Source organism: Cibotium barometz, chromosome 18 (genome assembly GCF_041138505.1).
Source record: "Cibotium barometz isolate CiBa-2024 chromosome 18, ASM4113850v1, whole genome shotgun sequence".
Taxonomy (NCBI): domain Eukaryota; kingdom Viridiplantae; phylum Streptophyta; class Polypodiopsida; order Cyatheales; family Cibotiaceae; genus Cibotium; species Cibotium barometz.
The window spans coordinates 48,286,513-48,310,699 of NC_141063.1; the positions used below are offsets into that span (position 1 = coordinate 48,286,513).

At 48.7% G+C, this 24,187-nt stretch overlaps 1 protein-coding gene across 1 annotated transcript in view; it reads left to right on the top strand.

The window, feature by feature from the left end:
* Nucleotides 1–24,187, top strand: part of LOC147629428 (partner of Y14 and mago-like) — a 40,565-nt gene that overhangs the window by 15,725 nt on the left and 653 nt on the right. The window contains exon 3 of the mRNA XM_086812700.1: nucleotides 23,913–24,140. Coding sequence (XP_086668826.1) covers nucleotides 23,913–24,140 — 228 coding nt within the window. The remainder of the gene's footprint in view (nucleotides 1–23,912; nucleotides 24,141–24,187) is intronic.

A 24,187-nucleotide genomic window follows, 5' to 3' on the forward strand; every position in this document is an offset into this window, starting at 1 on the left:
CGGCCAGGCATCGACTACGAGGATACCTTTGCACCGACAGCGCGGATGACCACGATTTGGACCGTTCTTGCCCTTGCTTCTTCTCAGAGGTGGCCCGTGTACCAGATGGATGTAAAATCGGCGTTCCTTAATGGTGACCTGCAGGAGGAGGTGTACGTTGAGCAGCCTCCAGGCTTTATTGTTCCAGGATCGGAAGGGATGGTTTACAGGTTACGTAAGGCCTTGTATGGTCTTAAGCAGGCTCCGAGGGCTTGGAATCAGAAGATTGATTCCTTCTTTATTCGGACTGGATTTCAGAGATTGGTTGCAGATCCGAACCTGTATCTCTTTCGGGAACGCGGCATGGTCACACTCATCATCCTGTATGTGGATGATCTCATTCTCACCGGCGGTCATGTGGAGCACATTGGAGTGACGAAGGCTGCCTTGTCAAAGGAGTTTGAGATGACCGACTTAGGCTTACTCCACTTCTTCTTGGGATTGGAGATCTGGCAGACCCAGAGGGGGTTTTTCGTCTCTCAGCAGCGGTATGTTCATGAGTTGCTTGAGGCCTTTGGGATGGAGAACTGCAAGCCTATTACTTCGTCGATGGACCCGAACACAAAGTTAACCGTTACAGATCCTTGTGAGCCAGTTGATGCCTCGCAGTACCGGAAGTTGGTTGGTTCATTGATCTGGTTGCTGAACACCAGATTGGACTTGAGCTTCTCCGTGGGGCTGTTGAGCTCTTTTATGCAGACTCCATTGAAGACTCATTGGGACGCAGGATTACGGATCTTGCGGTATCTGCAGAGTACGAAGGATCTGGGACTCTTTTACACAGGAGGGAATGGAGTCAAGCTCCAAGGTTGGAGTGACTCAGATTGGGGAGGAGATCCAGACACGAGGAGGTCTACTTCAGGATACACTTTTACCCTCGGCTTAGGAGCAGTTTCTTGGAGCAACAAGAAGCAGCCAACTATTGCCCTTTCTTCGATAGAGGCAGAGTATCGGGCTGCTTGTGGTGCTGGTTGTGAGGTTGTATGGCTGCGGAGGCTGCTAGGCGAGATGGGGTTTCCACAGAGGGAGCCCACAGTCATCCAGTGTGATAACCAGAGTTGTATAGCTATTGCTCGGAACCCGGTTTTCCATGCCCGGACCAAGCATATAGAGATACAGTATCACTTTGTTCGTGAGAAGATCTTGGCGGTGACATCTTGCTACTTTATTGTTCGACGGAGGACAATGCGGCGGACCTCTTCACGAAGTCTCTACCTTAGGCTACGCTCAGGCGGCACTCCAGCTCCCTGGGGTTGGTTTCATAGCCAGGAGCTGAGAGGGGGTGTTAGAAGTCATCTCCTGTCTATTTGTATACACCAGGGCCTTTGTTGTGGGTGTGCCCGCCCGTATATCATTTTTCCACACTCCCCGTATTTTTTCCCTATTTTTCCCATTTTTTCCTAGTGGCTGGAGGGCTGCCAGGAGCACCCCTATGCTGGCCGACTGGACTTTCCTCAGTCGTGTGCATCTGGGCTGCTGGCCGACTTGTTCTGACCAGTCGTGGGCATCAGGCTGCTGGCCGACTGGTATTTTCTCAGTCGTGGGGTATTTTTCTCAGTCGTGGGCACCTTCTGTAGCTGGCCGATTGCTCACATGGAGATGTATATATTGTCCCTCAGCCCCCACCACTTTCTCATTCAGTTTTTCGGGATCTTGTGTATAGAGAAGAGTTTACACACCTATCTCTCTGTGTTTCTTGTGCTGATTATTTTCTGCAGTCTACTTGCTCTTGTCTACCTAAGTTTGGTTGTCATTTCCGTTGCATATTCCGACACGTCACATCCCAACACAGGTGAGACGATGAAATCTCGTTGAAATGAGGCCTTTTGAACTTCAAAGGCAAATTGTTGTGCCTTTTGGGAAATGTGGGTGCAAAGACCAGGTGTAAATCCGTCCACATCCAGATGATATGGGACTAATGTGCAGTTCAATTTATTAGCCAACTGGGGAGAGATGGCATCTTCAGAACTACCCATATCGAAAAGGACTACAAACTGTCAGCCCTGGGCAGAGCCATAAGCTCGGATGAGGCTCTTCTGAGCAGCATCGCTCTCACCCTCCTGCTTAGCATCAAATACCACGGATGGCATAGGATGCATAGAAGGTATAAGTTGAACTGCATTTGAGGTAGTAGGCGGGGTTGGAGGAGCTGAGGAGGCTATGGCAGAAGGAGCTTTGGCGGCTTGTGCCGCGTGCCATTTGTGGCAATCCTTCTTACCATGCCCTATAATATGACAGAAAAAACATCTATTTTCTGACTGGTACTTCCTTTTCTCCTCTGGAGAAAGATAACCTCCAATAATGCCTGCTTTAGCCTTTTCATCAGGGTTTTCTTAGGTTCTTTATCTTTCTTACCCCCTTAACTGGAGCTATTACTGCCGTCCTTCTTGGCATCTTTAGAAGATGCGTTATCTTTCCCTGTCTGTGCAGCTGATTGCTGTTGCTGGGGTTTGGTACTGGACTGTGATGACTGCTTGGGCTTGCTCCCGTTGAGCTTCATTTCTTCATTCTGAGCGAGAGTCAGAGGACGATCTCCCGCCTAGGCTCCCACCCTCTTGCCCTGAGGACCATCACATTGATTTGGTCCGTGAATCAGATCCTCCTAGCAGGTTTCCCTATCGTCTTTCCAAGACTTTAGAGGGCGAGTTAGAAAAGCAGTTATTTGAGCTTCTCCGAGTCGGATTCATTCGGCCTTCTTCCTCCCCATTTGTTGCACCTATCCTATTTGTCCAAAAGAAGGATGAGTCTGCACGCCTTTGTGTAGACTACAGGGCATTAAACAAACTCACTATCAAGAATAAGTTTCCCGTGCCAAGGATAGAGTACATTTTGGAGCGTTTCGACGGTGCTAATTTTTTCACTGAGATCGACCTCAAGAGTGGTTACCATCAGGTCTGCATTTTTTAAGTTGACATTCCAAAAACAGCTTTTCGGACAGAGCGTGGTCACTACGAGTTCGTAGTCATGCCTTTTGGGCTTACAAATGCACCTGCAACCTTCAATAAGATGATGTCTAGGATTTTCGCAGTCCACATTGGGAAGTGTGTTTTCATATTCCTTGATGACATACTAGTCTTCTCAGCACTGCGGAGCATGAGAAAGATGTGGAGAAAGTCTTGCAACTTTTGCGAGATAATCAGCTCTACATAAACGCCAAAAAGTCTGTCTTTGGTGTTAAGGAAGTTCAGTATTTGGGCTACATTATCGGTTCCGATGGGATTAGATTGGATCCATCAAAGGTTAAGGAGATCTTAGATGGAGACATTCCTAAGACTGCCCAAGAAATCCGTTCATTCGTAGGTCTTTGTCAGGCCTATAGTACCCATGTCCATCAATTCTCCAACCTTGCAGCACCTCTTACCGACTTGCTCAAGGGGTTGAAGACTCGTAAGTAGAAAGCCTCAGTTATGTTTGTCACATGCACTCTGCACTCAGTGCATGGTGACAAATTGACTCATCATCAGCAGTGCAACATTTGTACAGTATTAGAACCCAGTAGGATGATATTTGTCGTACGCCGTGACCCCATTGTACATCCTCAGTCCAGGATAAGTCAGGCACGAGCTACGTAGGTCATTTCTCAGCCTTAGCGGGTCAGTTAGTCAGTTTGTCAAGTCCCTTAACCCACTTGGAGAGAATCATTCATGCATGTAGAGTCAGTAGAAGCCTTAGGGTTTGCATCAGAAAGCACTCTGCATCCTGCATAATATGCATTCATATGCCTGTGCATCATTTAGAACATCCCAGAAGCCTTAGGGAATTTACTAGGATTTATCTGGTATTTTTCTCATATTTTTTGGTATTTATTTAGCATTTATTGTCATTTATAAATATAAACTTTATTAAATAAATGACCAGCCAACTTGACCAGCCTCTAGTTAGTATAAATAGGCTTGCATAGGGCTTAGTTTCTCATTCAGTCTTCAGTGTGCTAAGAGCTTTCCTCCTCAGCCGTAGGAGTTCCCTTGCCTTCAGCACTAGACTAGTCTCATCCAGCCCTTGGAGTGTTTTCAGATACCACTTAATTGCACAATGAGGTGTCATGTCGGGCATGGTACCACTCACTGCTGGGTCGGGATAGATATGTCGTTCAAGGGGTTTGGTGAGCGCCTTATTTAGCGTAGACAAGGGTAATAAAGTTAACTCATGGGGGGACAACACAGGACAATGCCGAAATAAATCACACTTCCACCTAAGGCAAACATTGTTAGTGAAGGATCATTAATCTCACACTGAAAGAGGTTAGAGCATAACAACATACTCTTAAACTCACAAATTCATGGAACTATTATTAGTGATACAATCATAGAGACAACAAAGTTGAGGCCACCAAAGGGAAGAGCTTGCAAAGGTGAGCTTCTCTAGAAATTTTGGACTAGCATAACTTATAAGCCCAATTTGAGTCACATTTGATGTGTGTTTCAATTAGTTATTGTAAAGTACTAATAGTTCATTATTATTTCTGCATAAAAATGTGGTTTACTTTTTCTTATTTACTGCATGATTATTGATTTCCATGATTATAGCATGGCTTTACCATTTCTAGCAGCTTCAGTGTTTCAGCAATCTTTGTATTTCTAGTAGACTCATGCCAATCCTAGTAGGAATCTCAGCCATCACCTCTTTTGAAAAAGTTTGGCCCTACTTTTGCTTTATTTCTTTAGAGAGAATGACTGTGGACTGTAGATAAGCCAAACGCAAGATCTCGGAGGATCGGAAGCTTGGCTGAACTGTACACGGTTGTAGAAACACCTTGATGAACTGATCTCGAGCCTATGCACTCTTCCCAAGGGCATGAGGAAGGGCTGCACACCTGAGGCTGAGAAAAGAAGGCGATGGACTGTTCTAAGCTATGTTAGAATGCTGTAAATGCTTATGAATGCTGTGTTACCTTCACCAGATGACTGGTATATGCCTGGATGATGCACTGAATGCTGGATACTGATGTAGACTGATGAATCTAGGCTGAAACTGCTGGAAAATTGCAAACGCAGGGCTGTAGACCTGATTACTGGTGTAGGACTGATGCTGGACTGAAACGCAGACTGTAGGGGCTGCTGCTGGACAGAAATGTAGACTGTAGGGGTTGTATACTGTGCAGAAAACACAGAGATGCCTGCTGAATTGGGGCCTGGAAGGTGCTGAAAACAGGCACCTATGTCGTGAATAGTTGCGCGTAGCTCTGCAAGGATTGTAGGGACTGCTGAACTGCATGCGTTGGAGAACCAGGGCTGGCTGAAGCAAACTCAAGCACTCCAATGGCTGGATGAGACTAGTGTAGTGCTGAAGGCAAGGGAACTCCCAGGGCTGAGGAGGAAAGCTCTTAGCACACTGAAGACTGAATGAGAAACTAAGTCCTATGCAAGCCTATTTATTCTAACTAGAGGCTGGTCAAGTTGGCTGGTCATTTATTTAATAAAGTTTATATTTATAAATGACAATAAATGCTAAATAAATACCAAAAAATATGGAAAAAATACCAAATAAATCCTAGTAAATTCCCTAAGCTTTTGGGATGTTCTAAATGATGCACAGGCATATGAATGCATATTATGGAGGATGCAGAGTGCTTTCTGATGCAAACCCTAAGGCTTCTACTGACTCTACATGCATGAATGATTCTCTCCAAGTGGGTTAAGGGACTTGACTGACTGATTGACCTGCTAAGGTCCTAAAAGGGGTTTTTACTTGATTTTTTTCGGGATTTTGGTCTTGTGTTGCTGGCCGACAGCCCCTGCATTGCACTGGGCCGACCAACGGCCCAACCCCATCTATATATGCATTGTTTCATATTCAGCAAAAGCACAACACATCACATCATCAACCAATCTGCTGCCAGCGCTACCTCTGCAACAGTAGCAGCATCATCATTTATTATCTACAGCATTCGTCGGCTCCATCCTTTGCGCTTAGCAGCAGCTAGCGTTTCTGTCCATCCTTGTGTGCTATCGGCTCTACCCTCTACAGCAGCTGCACTCCATGAACTGATACCTACAACGCTTAGCCCTTGATACCTGTAGCAACATATCATTCTCCATCGACTTGGGACAACAACCCTCTCTACTCATCATCACATCGCCTCGGAAGAGTAGCCCACTCTCTGCTCATCATTCATCAACTTGGGGCAAGAGCCCTCTCTGCTCATCATCATTCGACATCGGGACATTAACACTCTTTGCTCATCATCATTTGACATCGGGACAACAACCCTCTCTGCTCTTCACCACCCCTCAGGTGTATTGCAACACCCTTGTCACCAGAGCCTGCACCACTACACCTTCCACTACCCACTACAGACATCTACCACCTCAGAGTGCCTCTGCAGCCACCGACACGAGCCTTCGACACCGACCACCTCAGAGTGTCTTTGCCTCACATCGACGCGAGCCTTCGTCATCGACTGTGCTTCAGCTCCGATCTCGTCTTTGCTTCTTCGCCAGTCTACTACTTAGAGTCAACTCACATCCGAGGGCCTCTTGTACAAGATTTCATTCACCATCATGTATACACTCATTCATCCATTTCATGCTGTGTTGATTTGCTCTAATCTCTCGCACATCTAGTCCTTCCGTCCTTTTGTCCTCACATGGTGGTCACAGGGAGATGAATTTGACTTTGGAGAAGCTAGAAATGCAATTCTGTTGGCCAAGAATGAGGGGAGATGTGTTCACTCACGTGCAACACTGTGACATTTGTCAGAAAGTGAGAGCTTCTCGTGGAAAGAATATAGGGTTGTTATAGCCTTTATCCATTCCCGAAGGATCTTTCCAAGATATATTGATGGATTTTGTAACAAATCTGCCTCTCAGTCCGGTAAGCGTAATACTTAGTGCTTAACTATTGTTGATAGATTTAGCAAATTTGTTATGCTTATTCCATGGAGGTCCAATGTGACCGCCGAAGATGTTGTCCATTTGTTCATTTGGCATTGGTGTTGGAGGTGGCAATTCTCGTAGCTACTCTCAGGTTATCACATGAGTGAAAGTTGTGGTGGATTATCCCATATGCAAGAGCGTGGGAAGTCGAAGAGCCATATATAGGGTGTGGTAGCACCTTGTCATAGATATCTCCTCCGGCCGGGTTTTTGGGGAGCAACGGTTGGGAGATGGGAGCCCAGCCGCCGCTGACGTTGCTTAGTGCCCTAGGGTGGTCTGCGTGCTATTGCTGCGTACTTTTGACATGGTATTAGAGCTCGACCTGCGTGGTCTTGGGCGGTCCCAACCTCTATTTGATCGAGGTGCTCGAATTGAAGGAGGGTGTTGGAGGTGGCAATTCTCGTAGCTACTCTTGGGTTATCACATGACTGAAAGTTGTGGTGGATTCTCTCATATGCAAGAGCATGGGAAGTCGAAGAGTCATATATAGGGTGTGGTAGCACCTTTGTTATAGATATCTCCTCTGGCTGGGTTTTTGGGAGAAGCAACGGTTGGGAGATGGGAGCCTAGCCGTCGATGTTGCTCAGTGCTCTAGGGTGGTGTGCGTGCTACTGCTGCGTAACTTTGACAATTGGTACCCAATTGGTGGGATTCCTAGGACCATAGTGTCAGATCGAGATGCCAAGTTTACCAATCATTTCTGGAGGGCGTTGTTTAACAAATTTGGTACTAAACTAAACTTTTCCAGTGCATTTCACCCATAGACTGATGGCCAGACAGAAATCTACATACAACGGGTTAGTCTTCTATGTGCTGAAGTGTTATGTCCACGATCAGCAAGGTAAGTGGGAATCATATTTGTCTTTAGTCTAAGTAGTTTTGAATGATTCATTTTCTTCAGCTATTGGCTGGACTCCTTATGAAGCAACGTTTGGAAGATCATTCCAATCGCTATTGACCAGAACCTCGTCTTCGTGTGACATGTGAGGTCTTGTAAACACAACCTTAGTCTAACTAAACTGCACTTAATGATGCTTAAGAAAGATAGATAGTGTCAATGCAATGCAGTGCAGCTATATTAGATGATGAATGCGGTTACAATGAGATCCAAATGGATCTATGCTGTCCTGGATGATGTCTACCCCTGGAAGAGAGGGAAACATGCTGAAGAATGAGGAATGAAGACTGATCCCGGCTCCAATGATGAGGTAAACCCTTATGCTGCTGGTTGTCCCTCTCTGTAGGAGTATGAGAGATGTCTGTATGTTGAAATCTGAAGATGAATGCGGAAGATGATGGATGCACTGCTGTTCCCAGCCCTCCTGGAGTAGAAACGCTGAAGAACACACTCTTGAATGCTGAAAAATGGACTTGAGTGCTGGAATGATGAGGCGCTTGCTTATATAGGTAGGAATGCTGCTGGTCGGCCAGCATAACTGCTGTCGGCCAGATGCAAATGTCCATGACTGCTGAATAAACCTTTTCCTGCTGGTCGGCTGCCCCATAAATGAGCCTAAAAATTGCATAAAATAAACCATGTGATGCAGATGATGTGTACACTGTTGTAGGTGCCATTCCAGCCCCATACAATGATGTACAAGCTGAAATAAATGCTTTTAATGCCTGATAAATCCTGATGATGTTTATGATGCTAAAATGATGCCATGTTATTGTACACCTGAATGGTGTGCACGTGACACTTCGGTACCTGAAGCGAACAGATTGACGGAGTCTTACCGGGAGTTTTTGTCACGTGCACACCCGTGCCATGGCTAATCTTCAGCAGGAACTGGCTTAATCTTGATTAGTAGAGCAGTTAAGATAAGCATTTAGATCACCATTAGTAGTGGAAGTATTAACATCAATATTAGAAGCATCTTCATCAGTATCAGGACCATCATCATCAGGAGCATCAGGTCATAGTCGGCACCATGTGGACACCTCCTATCATCAGTCGGCCAGCATTAGATAGCAACCAGAACTAGTCAACCAACATATTATGGAGATCTAGCATTGTATGCCACGATGCGTAGCATTATATGTTAGTTTAAGCATTTTTTGGGACTTTTCAGCAGGCCGACATCTTTACAGCTGGACGATTGCTGTCCCATCCATATATATAAGCACAACTCACAATTCAGCATAACACAAGTCATTAGTTAAGCATTCCTACATCTAGTTTCAGCAAGAAGCATGTAGAAGGGGCTAGGTCATCCCTATGGGGCTGACCATAGCCCTACATCATGTACAAGCATCCAATCACCTTCCCCCCCCCCCAATGAAAAGATCTTTCATTAGTTATAAAAAAGCCCAATGGACTACAAACCCTCTCCTGCTCATAAGAAGGCAGAGCAGAGACCAATCAAGGCAACTAGGGAGACTCTCCCTAGGTGCAGAAAAGTACAAATAAACTGAGAGGCTATATCATACAATAGAAGGGGGGAAAGTCCAAACAGGTGGCTTGTAGTGCTAGCGGGGGATATCCGCGTGTAGAGTATAGAAAGGGCCGCTGCGCCAAGTGGTGTGGAAAGCCTGGCGTCGCAAGATCGCTCGATCCGAGTCGCCCCGGATGCGGTCATACTGTCCTCGCAGGGTGTGAATCAACTCTTGCCAGACAGCCCGAACAGTCTCTGTTGGTGGCTCCAGTCTCCCCTCAAAAGCCCTGAAACAACGGGCTCTCCAGGTGAACCATATGGTGAGGCTGCTGAGGAGCTCCCATCGTAAATCCCTCTCCTGTGTCCAGCCGGCTGTCGAGGAATCCAGTGAAGGAACAAGGCGAGGCTGGCCCCCAATGAATCTGATAGCCTGGCTGGCCTGCGCCGTCTCGTATCCCATAGCTAGCCCTGACGAAGTCGACCAAGCAGCGGCTCCCCACGTATACATTCCATGAGCCAAAATGCGCAGAATCCTGAGCCAAATCTGCTGCGCCTGTGGACATTCCCATAGGCAATGTCGCTGTGTCTCCAATGGGTGGCCGCATCGGACGCAAGCCGGCGGAAGGCCACTGTAGACAAGCCAGGTGCCAACTGCAGAGCCCCTGTGGGCAACCAGCCACTGGAAAGCCGAGATCTTGCGTGCTTGTCTGCTAGCCCAGAGCCTGGTCCAAAAATCCTCTAGGAACTCCTGTGAGAGTCCCTGTAGCCGCCAATGCTCCGATGCAGCTGGAGAGACCATCCTCTTCGCAGTCAAAATATGCCCCCCCCAACCGAATAGTGTATTGGAAAAAGGTGATCTCTGTGGCCTCGGGGGACGCATAAGGATCATGCCACTCGTACTCGCCAGGGTCCCACTGGAGCCGGGCCAAGGGGCGTGCAACATATGCCCATATGCGCCAATCAGAGTCCACATCTGTAGGGTCTGGATCAATATGCCACTTCCGAGAAGCGGCGGCCACTACCCGTTTCCTTTGACAGATGCACTCTGCAACCAAAGGCGACTCCGCCTTCACTCTCTGAAGTCTGCCCTCATCCTGTATCTCATAGTAGAGGCATCTACCATCCTTAGTGCAAGCTCTGACAGCATTCAGGATCTCCAACTGTGTAAAGGCTCCCATCCACTGTGGGGCCGTTGGCTCGAAAGGCGTGAACCACTCCTCAGTGAGTGCCTCCTGAATGTCATCCCTCATAATCAGCCCCCCTCTGAAGTGACTCAGCCTGTCCGCCTGAATCTCCTCCGGGAGACTGCAAAAGGCCTGCCAATCTCCAAAACTGCGTGCTGGGCTTGCTGTGCCAATGGTCCCCAGGCTAGACGAGGCCGAGAACCCAGCATATGACCCTGCTCTGTGCGTATCGCGGGGCTCCAGATGAGCGGCTGTCTGGCCCGCTCCTCATCACAAGTGGGAGGTCTTTGAGAAAGCCCTGGTCTCAGCAACTCTCAAGCTCGCAGGATGCTCAAGGCAAATCTGTCCTCCCATCCTCTACTGAGGCTTGTCCTCCTCATCTCTATGAAGATCCACCGTATCTCTGGTGCCCAAGTGCCCCCTGCTGGGGGAAGCTTGCAGCCGCTGAAAAAGAAGCTCCTTCCAAGGCTCAGCGCCTGGAAGCAGCTCCCGAACAATAAGCTTCCCCAACAAGGCTCTACTCTGATCAGCTGGATCTATAATGCCCAAGCCCCCCTCGGCCAGCAGAAGAGTAATAACTGCCCAAGCAACCTTTGCTCGGGCTGGCTGACCATCCTACCCTGACCAAAGAAAGTTCCCGATCAGCCTCTGTACGTGGCTGATGCAAGAGCTCGAGAAAATCCAGCAAGACGTGATATACCACATAGTCGCTAAAAGCACCTGATTTGTCACCACCACCCTCCCAGCCAAGGAAAGCCGAGTTGTACTCCAATATAGAAGCTTCTTCTGAATGCTCAGAAGATGTGGGGCGATGTGCTGCTCAGGTGACAAATCAAGTCCAATCTGGCATCCCAGATACCGCACTGCTGTGCTAGGAGGAATCCATCTAAAACCCGGGTCTGGGCTCCATGCCGGAGCTACTGATCCAAAAAGCCACTGTCTTGCGCCAATTGATCAATGCTCCCGAAGCCACACCATAAACCTGTAGAGACTGCTCTGCCCTCTGTAGATTGGCCTCCTTGCCATGCAAAAACAATCCGTGTCATCAGCAAACTCAGAATCAAGCAAGTCCTCACCTCGGACTGGAAGCTGGAGTCCTCTCAAGCCAACCTCCTCTGCTGTCAGATACATGCTCATAACCTCTGCAAAGAAAAGAAAAAGGAACGGAGCGAGAGGGCATCCCTGACGGACTGATCTAGTCAGCTCAAAACTCGGCCCCCGTCCTCCTGCCATCAACACCTGGCTACGAGCTATGGAATATAGAGCTGCCACTCCTCGAATCCAGTCTGGGTCAAAACCCAGGCGAAGCATAGTGCCCTCCAGAAAACCCCAATCGACTCTATCGTATGCCTTCTCAAAATCGAGAAGCATAACGACCAAGTCCTTGTCGAGAAACCTAGCTCGGGCCGTCGCCTCCCAGAAGGTGAAGATGTTGTCAAGGATACTGCGCTCCTTGACAAAGCTTGTCTGGGTAGCATGAATCAAATCCCCAAGGAAGGGTTGGATCCTCAAACTCAAGGCCTTGGCTAGGACCTTGTAGATAGTATTGAGGATCATAATAGGCCTCCACTGCTGAATATCATCTGACACTCCCTCCCCCTTGGGGATAAGAAAGATCAAGCCCTCTGAAAAACTTTGTGGCATCACCCCAGTGTCCAAAACATGCTGAAAACCCCTGCGGAGGCCTGGCCTCAAAAGGTCCCAATCGCGCATAAAAAAGGCAGGCGTCAAACCTTCCTCCCCAGGGCAACTATGACGCGGGAGGGCCCTCAAAGCCTCAACAAGCTCATCCTCTGAAAGGGGCGCATCCAAAGCTGTGCGCATACGATCTGTGACCCTCCTCTGCACATGGGTCCACACAGTCTGTTTGCAAGCATCACGTGTCCCCGTGGCTGGCTCCGCTGAAAGCAGGTCTCTGTAGAACTCAATGGCAATAGCTCTAATCTCCTCGGGCTCAGTGGCTAACGATCAGTCTTGCCTCCTAAGCTGGCGTACTCCTGCTCGAGCATGGCGGGGTCTGGTGATCTCAAAAAACTCCCCAGTCACTTTATCACGAAGCTGAGTCCACTGAGAGGCCTGCCTATGATAGTAAAACTCGTGTCTCTGCTCCTCTGCCTCTCGAACCTCCTGACGTGCCTGGCTCAGCTGGGACGCCACCCACTCACATGTGGGCTGCTTCTCCTGAAGGCGCTGGAGCGAAGCAAGGCTACGTCTCAAGCGACGCTCGCGCTCTCGTGTCTCTCCTAGCCGTGTCAAGGTTGTAGCGTGCAAAAAAGAGCTGAGCTCGATGAGCCCCTGGGCACATTGGCCTGCGGCATCTAGGTCAGAGCTCTGGCTATCTTGCCATATCCTCTCAATGTCCTCAAAAAGAGTGGGGTTTGTAAGTATCCTCTCTGGGATCCTCAACTGCAAGCTGGTCTCCCGTGTCTTCTCCTCAAGAGTCAAAATAAATGGCGCATGGTCTGAGAAAGAGGTGCCAGGGAGAATGCCAACGGAGCCACCACGCATAAATTAGTCCCTCCCTACCGACGATCCGACCGAGAAAAACTAAGACTGTCCTGAGAACGGGAGAAAGCCTCATGCTGCCATGCATCAGTGATCTGCAGTGTCATACAGAATCGCTCCCAAGCTGCAAGCTCCGTGCCGTGCACTGTAACATGACTGCCTCCCACTCTATCGGCCGGGTCCTCAAGCATGTTGAAGTCTCCCCCAACACACCAATGTGTGGCCTCGGGCAATGCATCTGTAACAAGGGTCCACAACTCTGCTATGGCGCATAGACATTGAGCACACCAATGTGCTCATCGTGCATCCTCAGAATAACATGCTGTGCTCTACCAGGCACAATGACCCCGCGATCCACAATGGCCATGCATCCGCAATGACCATACATACTCCTCCCTGCGCTCCCAAGGGGCCAAAACTTGCAGACCAAAAATTGTCCCATCTACCAGGCATCACCGAACCATATCTCCGAATCCTGCTCTCACTCAAATGGTGCTCTTGCATCATCAAAATATCAATACTGCCCCCAACCAGGCATCTCTGAAGCTCCTGCCTCAAGCAACCACGATAACGTACATAGTGTGCGCCGCCAAGGCCATGTACATTCCATGAGATGATCCTCATGGATGACCTGCTGAGGCGGAGGCTGTCTCAGCCATACGGCGGGCCTTCACAAGCGGCTTGGATGGAGAGTAATCCCCATCCGAGCGACTACGAATTTGCCCACCCGGTGTGTTGCAAGAGTCTCGGACCAGGCACCAGTGGCTGTGTCCCATAGCGACTGCCTCCCGCTCGGAGAAAGAATCCTCATGTATGCATACATAGCCAGGGTCTCGCGCTAGGTCTGCCACTATGTGAACCACCAAGTGTCGATTCGTGGAGGCATCCGCACTCCCGGTATCAAAGAAATGTGCCAACTCCCAGAGTCGGCCTACCATGTCTGTAATCTCCCAAATTGCTCACATGGTGAGAAAACTCAACTGCTTGTGTCTGCAAAATACTAATAGCAATATCCAGAGTCCACTCCCGATCGCTAGTGCCGCAAAGAGGGAAGGAGAAGGCCACCGCTGAATCAAGTGCCTCCTCCCCTCGGGCCGGAAGTATCACCACATGAACTCTGATAGGTGCTGGCTCATGGGGGCCCTCCGCTCCAAATAGGCGTGTAAAGGATTAGTCGAAAGCCTCCGAGCGCTGTCTAGTGTCGAGACTACTCAGCCGACTGCGGATAGAGGATATCCGTGAAGCACGAATCGGCATGGTAGGTCTCCTCTACGGTACACGAGCAAGGTCGGTGCTCAGTGCACGCCGGACTGCAGGTGAGCGCCAAGGCACTGCCAGTGCCTCCCGGGGAGCTGAGGCAAGCGGAGGGGGAGGAGGGGGGGGGAGGAGGGAGTGGGGAAGGAGATGCTGAAAATGCGGGAGCGGGAACGGGAGGAGGCGAGGGTGGAAGCGAGGCGGGAGGGGGGGATGGGGGAGGGGGGGGTGGAGGTGAAGGGGGGGGGGGGGCGCTGGCATCTCCTGATCGTTAGTCTGCGTTGGGGTCTCCTCTTGGAGGGGAGCAAAGCTGTTCCTCACTGGAACCTAATGATGCTGAGGCTGTGTCTGCTGCTGCGTCGATCTCGGGGCATGCTGCTGTGGCTGTCTCCCTCTACGGCGCCCCTGTGCAGGCTGCCAATCAAAGGTCTCTGTGGGCTGAGCAGCTGTCCTGGAGACTGCCTGCCGAGCCGCTCTGTGGACGGGCCATCAGAGGTCTGCTGTTGCGGTGAAGATCGGGGTCTCCTGCGAGGGCAGGCTTTGGCCAGGTGGCCGACCTGCCTGCATATAAAACACTGGTTCGGGAGCCCTGAAAACTCCACACTTTGATCGATCCACCCCCCCCCCCCCCCCCATCCTAGGTAATTGAATGACCTTCGGAAGGGAGGAGATGTCAGGAACCAAAACTCCGACCGAAGGCAAGCCCGCTGCTTTAGCCACCACTGAAGCTGCTGTGGGGCCAGTCTCAAGCACCGAGCCCACCAATGATCCTATCCTGGAGAGGAGTGGAAGGTACTCGCGGCGAAGTCCAGGAAAGCAAACTGTGACATGGAATAGGCGCTCTCCCTGTTCGACCGCTGCTGGGTCGAAACCATGCTGCCAATGTCTGAAGAAGGCGCTGAGCGCCCCTGATGTCAAGGGGATTCATGGCTAGGACCTGGGCCACGCTCTGGGTTGTCTCAAACTCAATCTGGTAATGGCCGCGGCCCAGTAACTGAACGTCCACGATCTTGCCCACATCTGCAAGAAGGCGGGCTTGGAGAAGATCCCGGATCTCCCTTCTGCTGGGGCGGGTGCCAACTATACGACAGATGGTGGAATGTGCCTGGAGGCGTTCCACCTCTGCGGCGAGGCTCGCTTCCTCTTCTGGCGAAAGAGAGCTGATGGGGGTATCCTCAGGGGCGGGCGAGGGGGTTGCGACAGAGTCCTTGTGAGGTGGGGCGGGAGGGGCCTCCATCAGAGTCTGACGCTGAGTCGAGGGCGAAGCGGGACGGGGGGAAGCACGGAGCGGGGAGGGAAAGACCGAAAGTGAGGGGGGGAGGGGCGGATGACAGAGGGGGGGGGGAGGCGAGGGGGAGCGGAAGGGCGCGGGGAGGGGCGCGAAGGGGGGGGGCAGGGAAAGGGCGAGGGCAGGCAGGCGTGAAGGGGGGCAGGAGCAGGCGGGCGCAAAAGGCGGGCAGGGGGGCAGACACGTGCGAAGGGGCAGGCAGGCACGAAAGGGGCAGGTGGGCGCGGGGGGGGGCAGGCGGACGCGAGAGGGGGGGGGCAGGCGGGCAGGGGGCGGGACGCGGACGGGGGCGAAAGGGGGGCAGAAGGGGTGCGGAAGGGGGCGGGGGGGGCAGACGGGTGTGAAAGGGGGGCGGGCACGGCAGGGGGGGGGGGGGGGGGGAACGGCGCGAGCAGGCGGGACGAAGGTGCGAGCAGGGGGGAGGCGAGAGCTTCAGCAAGCACGAGTTCGCATCTAGTCACCTTTTTGTACCATAGTAATACAAGAAAACTTGACACCTAATCTCTCTCTCTTCTTCTCTCTCTTCTCTGTCTTAATCATAGTTGTTTGCGGGATGCGTACCACATCAATCACATCAACCGCTCGTAAAGTACAGGACGAACCGAAATGACTTGAACGAAATGATTGCGAAACGGTTTTTTTTTTCGATCAGCGTTTCACTCCTGGCGTACGAAACGAAAGTACGTTTCGTATTGTACGGTACAAAACGGTAGCAAAACGAATCTGTAAAAAAAAGCGTCGTTTTCGATCGTTTTTTTCTACCCGTTTTTTATCTTTTTTTTAAAAACCCGTTTGTTGTAGCCGTTTGGGTCATGGCTTTAGGCTCCCTTCACCTTGGTGCTTGTATAAGATCTCTCTCTCTTATGGCACTGGATGGAGTTAGACATAGATCTACATAGCATGCTTGTACTACCCCTTCAGCATACAGAGATGCATCTTGCCTTAGCACTCCATCCACATCCCCACCCCCCTTTATATTGTTTGTATATGGCCTCCACCGATCCATGATGATTCACAGTTGTATCTAGACACATGCACACTTTTTCTTTTCTTTCTTTTCCTTTTCTTCCAATGACCGGAAGAACACAGTTGTATTATTTTTTGTCTCATAGGCCGACTTTGGCCTCTCGTAGACGTTAATATCTCTCTCTCTCTCTCTCTCTCTCTCTCTCTCTCGGCTCAAGATCTCAAGCTTTCTCTCTCTCGTCTCAACTCTCAAGGGCCAAGGCTCAAACACTCTCTCTCTCTCTCTCCCTCTCCCGAGTCCTGCCCTCTAGAGCCTAGGCTCTAGCCTCACCCTCTCTATCTCTCTCTCTCACTTTAGACTTTGGCAATGAGGTCCGGAGGAAAGGAAAAGCATGAGGCTTTTGCCTTATATACCACTACATGCGAGAAACCTACCGGTAATTCGGGGTCATGCAAATGGACGTGAAGTACTCGCTCATCTGCAACCAAGGCAAAGGTGGATGTGGGGGAGCTTCCATGTCCGGTACCTCTGGATTCGTGACTCCTTCGCTCGTCCCATTCGGCTTCGGCTCCGCCCCGGGCGTTTCCAACTTCCAATCAAAGAGGCCAAGGGAGGAGAGCTCTCCGGCAATGAGACAAACCGCCATCGGTGCAAACACTAACAACCTCACCTATGTGAAGGCGAAGATTTTAGCCGCAAATGAGGAGATTGTACGCACGGTCATTGATTACAGTCTCTCCTTCCATGTGCTCAAGGTTTCACAATGGCACAAAATGGTGAAGGCCATTGTGGAGGTGGGGCCATCCCATGGCGAATGGCATGGTATCACCTACCATGAGACGCGCACCACCGCTCTTGATGACGAGAGGCAAAGGATCAATGACAAACTCACACCCTTGCGGGAAGGATGGACGAAGTATGGTTGCTCTATCCTCTTCGATGGATGGAGTGATTGGAAGAAGAGGGGTATCATGAATATCCTTGTTTCATGCGCTCTCGACACATACTTCTTATGCGTCGTGGATACCGGAAAGGCGGGGCAAAAAACATTGTGGGACTTTATCTATCGTTGCATCCGGCAAGCTATCATAGAGGTATGTACTATGTCACATGTGCATTGCGATTTAAGTTTTAACTCTCAGGTCTCGACTCTCTAGTATCTATGTTCAAGCTTTTAAAAATATCATTGCATTTGCCATTGTGTTACATGTAGATTGGACATGAAAATGTCATTCAAGTCATCATGGACAATGTGTCCAATTGCCGCAAAATGGGGCGCTTGGTAGAGGTGGAGTTCCCATCCATTGTATGGACTCCTTGCTTCTCCCATTGTCTAGACCTACTCATGGAGGATGTGGGGAAGCTAGAGTGGGTGAAGAGGGTGGTCGCACAAGGCCTATCCATTGTGAGTTTCTTCACAAAGAAGGTAAAGGTGCTCGCTATGTTTTGCGAGCAAAGCGACTTGGAGCTTAAGAAGTGATCTTCCACACGGTTTGCCTACATGTGGCTTCTCTTGGAGCGGCTATACGATATGCAACCAAAGCTCCAGATGACTGTGGTCTCCCCGCATTTCGTCGCATGGCTAAGAGAGGAGATGGTGACTAGTGCGGACGAGGCCCGAGCTGTTCAATGGCTGTGCATGAGGGAGTCCTTTTGGCGCGAGGTGTGTGCCATTGTCATTGCGGTGATTCCATTGTATAGGGTTTTGCGTATGGCCGACATGGAGGGCTCCACAGTGGGGCTACTCACCCACTTCATGTGAGAGGCTCTAGCGGAGATTCTTGCCACCACCGTGCTTGATGAGGAGGACCCCGACATTCCTATGGAGGGGATTAGGTAAACCCATGTTCCATGTTTTCAAATCTCGTTTTCACATCTCTTTCTAGTTGCTTAACCTTAAAGTGACCTTTTTGCATTCTAGGGATCCATCGATCCTCCATCCACTCTAGACGCGATTCGATTGGGACGCTTGTGGAGAGGAGGTGGCGATGGATGCATAGACCTATCCATGGTCTTGCGGCCTTGTTGCATCCCGTCTACAAAGTACCAAGGCTCTTCGTCGATGAGGAGCTACTTTCCGATTGGGATGCCTACTTGCCAAGGATACTTTCCGTCCACGAGCAAAGAGACTTCCTCCAAGAGCTCATTTGGTATAATGATTAAAGAGGAGCCGCTTTCACGAACTCACTTTACTCGAGTAGGGAGTCAATGGTCCGGCCACTGTTTTGGTGGGAGTCATTTGGTTATTAAATGGCTCACGTACAAAAAGTGGCTTTGAGAGTCTCGTCAAACTGGTGACTATTGAATATTTAAGACTTTTAACTTTAAAGTTATAGTATATACTCTAGAATAGTAACTACTAACTAGTTCTTACATTCTAACTCTCTATTATTTTTACATAGGATTGCTCTTCGGGGGTATGTGAGAGAAACTAGAGTTCCTACTCACTCATACACACAGATACGAAACCGTCTCAACACCATGCAGTTAGAGCGGCTTGTATATTGCTGTGCTAACATGCGCATGGTGGAGAAGATGCATGACATGGAGATCTCCAAACAGGTAGAGATCTCCAGAGTTCAAAGTTCGATTCATTAATGATGATTCATAGCATGTCATGAATGATGAGTCATGACTAATAGTTTATAAATGTTTGAACTTTGCTTACAAGTAAATGTCGACGAGTTTAAGTTGATAGTGGACACTCTTAAGAGTGTTCATAGGGAGCGAGATCCAGATGAAGCGGCCATATATGCCGATCTCTACAGGGAGCTAGAGGAGATTGACTGTCGTGTTTCTCGTACTCGTAGATGTCGTGCAACTAGAGGTGCCGGTGCCACATGAATAGAAGGCCGCGGATGCATTGTTCGGCGTCCTACTTTGACCGCGGTGGCTACATATGTGAGGCGTGGCTCTGACTCGACTTCAAGGAGCACTTTAGCACGTGTTGCTGAAGAAGAGGATACTCCTATTGCAGACATTAGAGAGCCCGAGTACGATGGCGAGGGCAATGTCCTTAGCAAGGGTAGTTTTGGGTTGGCCTCTAATGATGGGAGCAACTCTAGCGAGGGCATTCCTTCCCCTAGTGATTTCTACGAGGAGGAGGAATAGAGTCTAGAGTCTAGACTCTAGACATTTTTGTACTTAGTGTTGTGACTAGTCACAACACACTGTTTTGTATTTTCTATTGTAGGCTACGGGCCACGACTCTTATTTATGGCATGCCGTATATGTTTAGTGTTCATTGTTCATGACTCTTGAGTCTTTGTAAATTGTACTAGTGTTTTAACTTTTTTCTAGTTTATGACAAGTTACAGCTTCTCTAGACTTTGCATCTCTAAATGTGTACAAATATCTTTTTTTCAAGTGTTCTTTAAAGTGGATTGCATCTCAATTGAATTGATCTTTCAAAATTTAAAGGTCCCGTACCGGTATCGTTTTTTCGTATCTTCATTTCGTACTTGACAACTATGGTCTTAATCTTGTGTTAATTAGCATCAATGTTCTTAATCATGCTTATGGCTGTGTATCAATACAACAAGGCTTCCATGCATGCAACAATTTTGGAATTAGTCAAGACTCAAAAGACAGGTTGGCTAAAGCGTAAGAGGCCTACACTCCACAGGCCAATAAAGACCGAAGGGATGTGAAGTTCTTGCAAGGAGATTGGGTTTATCTTCGGATTTTGAAGCAATGACTGAAATAGGTGGGCAAGCGATGGCGGAAGTTATCGTTCAGGAGCTTTGGACCTTTTCCTATCCAGAGAAAGATCAATGAGATATCAATATAGTTGAAGCTACCTCTCCGAGCTAGACTATGTACGATGTGTTCCATATCAGTTGGCTAAAATCATATGTAGGTCCAATCCCTTTAGAGATTAAAGACGAAGCGGAAACAGACATAGTTGACGAAGTTGAAGTGATGGTTCTCGAGCAGATCCTTTTGCACCGCTTCAAGCATGGCTCCAGCCGAAGACAAAGACAATTCCTCATGAAGTTCCAAGACGAGGGACTCACGAAGCGGTTCGGCTTGACAAAGACTTCTTCCAAGACTATATGGCTTTATTGATGGACTATTTGGAGGCTATGCAGCTTTCGTCAAGTTAAGTAGAAGGGGATGTCATGTGCATCCTAGACTTGGATGCCACTTGGACATATTTGAATAGTAGGTGCAGGACCTGGAGTGGAAATTAGTTCCATGTGAGTCCTAGTCTAGGACAAGTCTTTCATGTGTCCCGAGTGTTTGGTTTGCAACCAGATGCTAGGCATTTGTCTAGAAGCATGTAGTTGCATGTAGAAAGGGGGCAGTCCTTAGGGCTACCCTAGAAAGGGGTAGTGTATCCCTTGAATGGGCAAGGGGTAGGTCTTAGGCCACCAAAGGCTCAAGAGTCCCGTGGCCTTGTCCACCAACCAAGGAGGTTGTGGCTCAGTTGGCCAACACAAGGAAGGGCTTGGCAGGCTGTCGGCTAGCCCATGGGGGCTTGGCCAGCCGGCCGACTTGTCTTAGAGGCCAGCCCAGCCAGGTGGCCAGGGCATATTGGCTGCCCAGCAGCCAAGGCATGGCTTGGATAGCAGCCCACAGGGCGGCCAGAGCACATCAGAAGGGCGGCCAGCCTTAGATGTGAAAAGCGCTGCCCAATAGGACTTTTACAAGTTGTGGGAGTTTGTGCTGCAGGCTGACTGCGAATTCAGCAAACCGACCAACACCGGCTTATAAATAGCCAAAGCTTGAATTCAGTCATTTCATCTCAGAATTCACAAAGGGTTGCTGTGTTCCAAGGGTCAGGACATGCAAGGGGAGTGCTACAGCCACGGTGAAGAGTGCAAGTCAAGAACGGATCTTCAGATCTACAGATTTGCGTTATTGTACATCATTCTAATAAAGCAATAATTCTTTCTATTTGTTATGATTCTTGGTGCTAAGCTTCATCATGGCCACGTTTTCCCTCTATCTCCGGAGCTCTGACCGAAACTCAGCACACAGACCTTTGTATGAATGTATGCTCTGTGTGTGTGTGTTTGTGGGAGCATATATTGATACCAAGTTCTACACCCACTACTAGGCATTGATGACGTTAGTAGGGGATGTCATAGTATCTAGTCCATACTATGCATGATGGAGTTGATGGTTTATTGTCTTGTGGATGACTAACATGAGGTTATAAATTGCACTTTCTTATAAGGTGAATTTGGATATGTTCTTGGATTCATCTAGGTATATCATTCTAATAAAGCAATACACCATTCGTGGTGGTGGCTCTACAGAGGGTATTCGAGACCCAATACTATGTCCGACTCTCTCTCTCTCTCTCTCTATTTCTGCACCTCTCTCTCTAGCTTGTTTGTTATCTTCGTCACAAAAGGTTGCTGAATTTTGAACATTGAAGTCACCGATTCTATCCACCGAGTTTCCGCATGTTATAACAAGAGTCATGGGACTAGCCATCTCATGGAGGCATTGTTTATCAGTGAAGGAAATCAAAACTGAGTACATGGATATGAATACTGTTAGTCTACCATAGTCAGGCATTGACATGGGTAGTTGGACTACAATAGGAACTGGTGTAAAAACCAAGAAATTTGTGTCAAAACCAAGGAACTGTTTGTGCATTCATTTGTTTATTTGATTTATGCTTGTGAGCATATTTGTGTGTGCGTGCCAAGGGTTGGAGACGTCCGGTTAAACCCAAGGACTGGCATGTGTGCATGTGTTTGTGTCTTCTGACATATAATGGGTGCATGCTGATCTTGTCAAGAAGAGAATCATGCTGGGAAACTCTTACCTGAGGGAGACTATAGAGGTGCAAGGGGTGGGAGTATCTGCCAGAGGCCAAACCCAACGTTACTTTATGTCTAGGGTAAAAACGGTGAGGGCAAGATGCTTCCCAAAGCCAAGCACAAGAGAAGAAGAGAACATTTTGCATGAAGAACCATGTCTCAAGAGCCGGAGAGAGAAGAGCTAAGCTCACCAAAAAAAGTAGAGAAAAGCAAGACCTAACAGTTGAGGAGAACTATTTAATAAGTTGGGGGGATGTCACCGAAGCATCAAAATAGCTGATCTGTAAAAACGCAACGCGTGCAAAAAAAGGGGGGAGAATTAGATTTTTTTGAAAAAAAGTGGCGTGGCATTGATGATGGGGCGATGGTGATGTAGCATTGACAGGTGGCAAGAAAGCAGCGCAAGGTCACCTTATAGGTTTGGAATGATGTGATCAGCTTTTTGAGAGCAAAAGATTAAAAACTAAAAAGAGAACTTTTATTATTAAAGCGGTAAGGAAATGTTGCTGTTGCCATGGCTTCGATACAGAATGTCAGGGGTCCTTTTCAAAGCAAACCCTAACCTTAGGTGTTGCCTCACCTCAAGCACTCTCCTGAACAAGAAGATGGAGCAGCCCCCTAAAAAGCAGCATGGCATAGATTGTTGAGGCACCCATCCATCTGTATACCAGTGACGTCGAGCATCCAGTGTGAACCTGACCGGCCGCACCATACTCACGTGCCCTGTGTCCCTCTGGTCTTCCATTCTACACATCACTGAGTCCCTAGGCATAATGGCTGTCAGTCAAGAACCCTGTCAATATGGACAAGTGTTCTCATGGATTCCACACTTTTCAAGGCTCTGATTGTTGGGATCATAACAACCTATCTAGCATGTGCCGAGTTATTTGGTCCTTTGGTGCCTTCGGTCTAACTTTATTAAGGCGACCACCAATGGCCTTAATTTACAATTCTTTTCTAAGTTGCTGGCTGTCCCTCAACTGTCATTGATGATGGAGTGAAAGGCTGCTTTCATAATTGCGTCTTGCTGTAGGTCTAACCTTTCCCCCTTCTTTGCCTGACTTGTAGATGAGGGGAGTGGGTAATACGTTGACTTAGGACGCGGTATCTGAGGAGGATTGTGCTTGAGATGGACATACAGGAAGGCCTTTGCATTTGAGGCAGGCAGGATTCTTATTTAAGCAAGTAGCCATTCTGGCAGTCTGAAGAGGTCATGTGCAGATGATGGCAACCTAGACAAATGGGTGGCATTCATGGAGTGATTGGACACTTCTAGCAGCTTGATGGTGGGACAAGGAGGTTGACTTGAAGATGAGAGTTGGTAAAACCTTGAGGTACGGCACATAGTTGTGAGAGAAGACTCGTGCAGATTTTGGGGATTAGCATCACCTTTCAGCCTGATAGTCAGGCAAGCAAGAAGGTAATATAACAGGTTTGAAGAGGTCCCCTGCAGATAACCTAGACGTGGTGTTGGCTTTACCATAAGAACACATTAGAAGGATATTTTGATGTTTTATTTATTGATTGTTGATTTGGGTTCATTCGAATTTCCTAGTTCCAATGGGATGTATTTGCCTGTATCTTTGTATTTCAAGCCCTATGGTGTGCTGTGCTTTTATTTACCATCAGCTTATGCCCGTGTTGATAGACGGGAAGTACATCATCAGTGGCGAATGGAGAAGCTGCAGAATGCCCTATTTTAGACCAAATCAACGACTCAGGCTCACAAGCTAGGGGCAGAGAATATATAGAGGCTTTGGTCCAACAAATAGGCTCATTGTCAGTTTCTAACAACACTTCAGACAAGACTGATGAGAAAGAGAACAGCCCCGAGAAGGTTAACGTGGAAAAGCGCATACGAGCTCTGAGAAAAAAGGTTGTTCATTGAACATTCTTTACCTCTAAAAGGTGCAGATGATATCA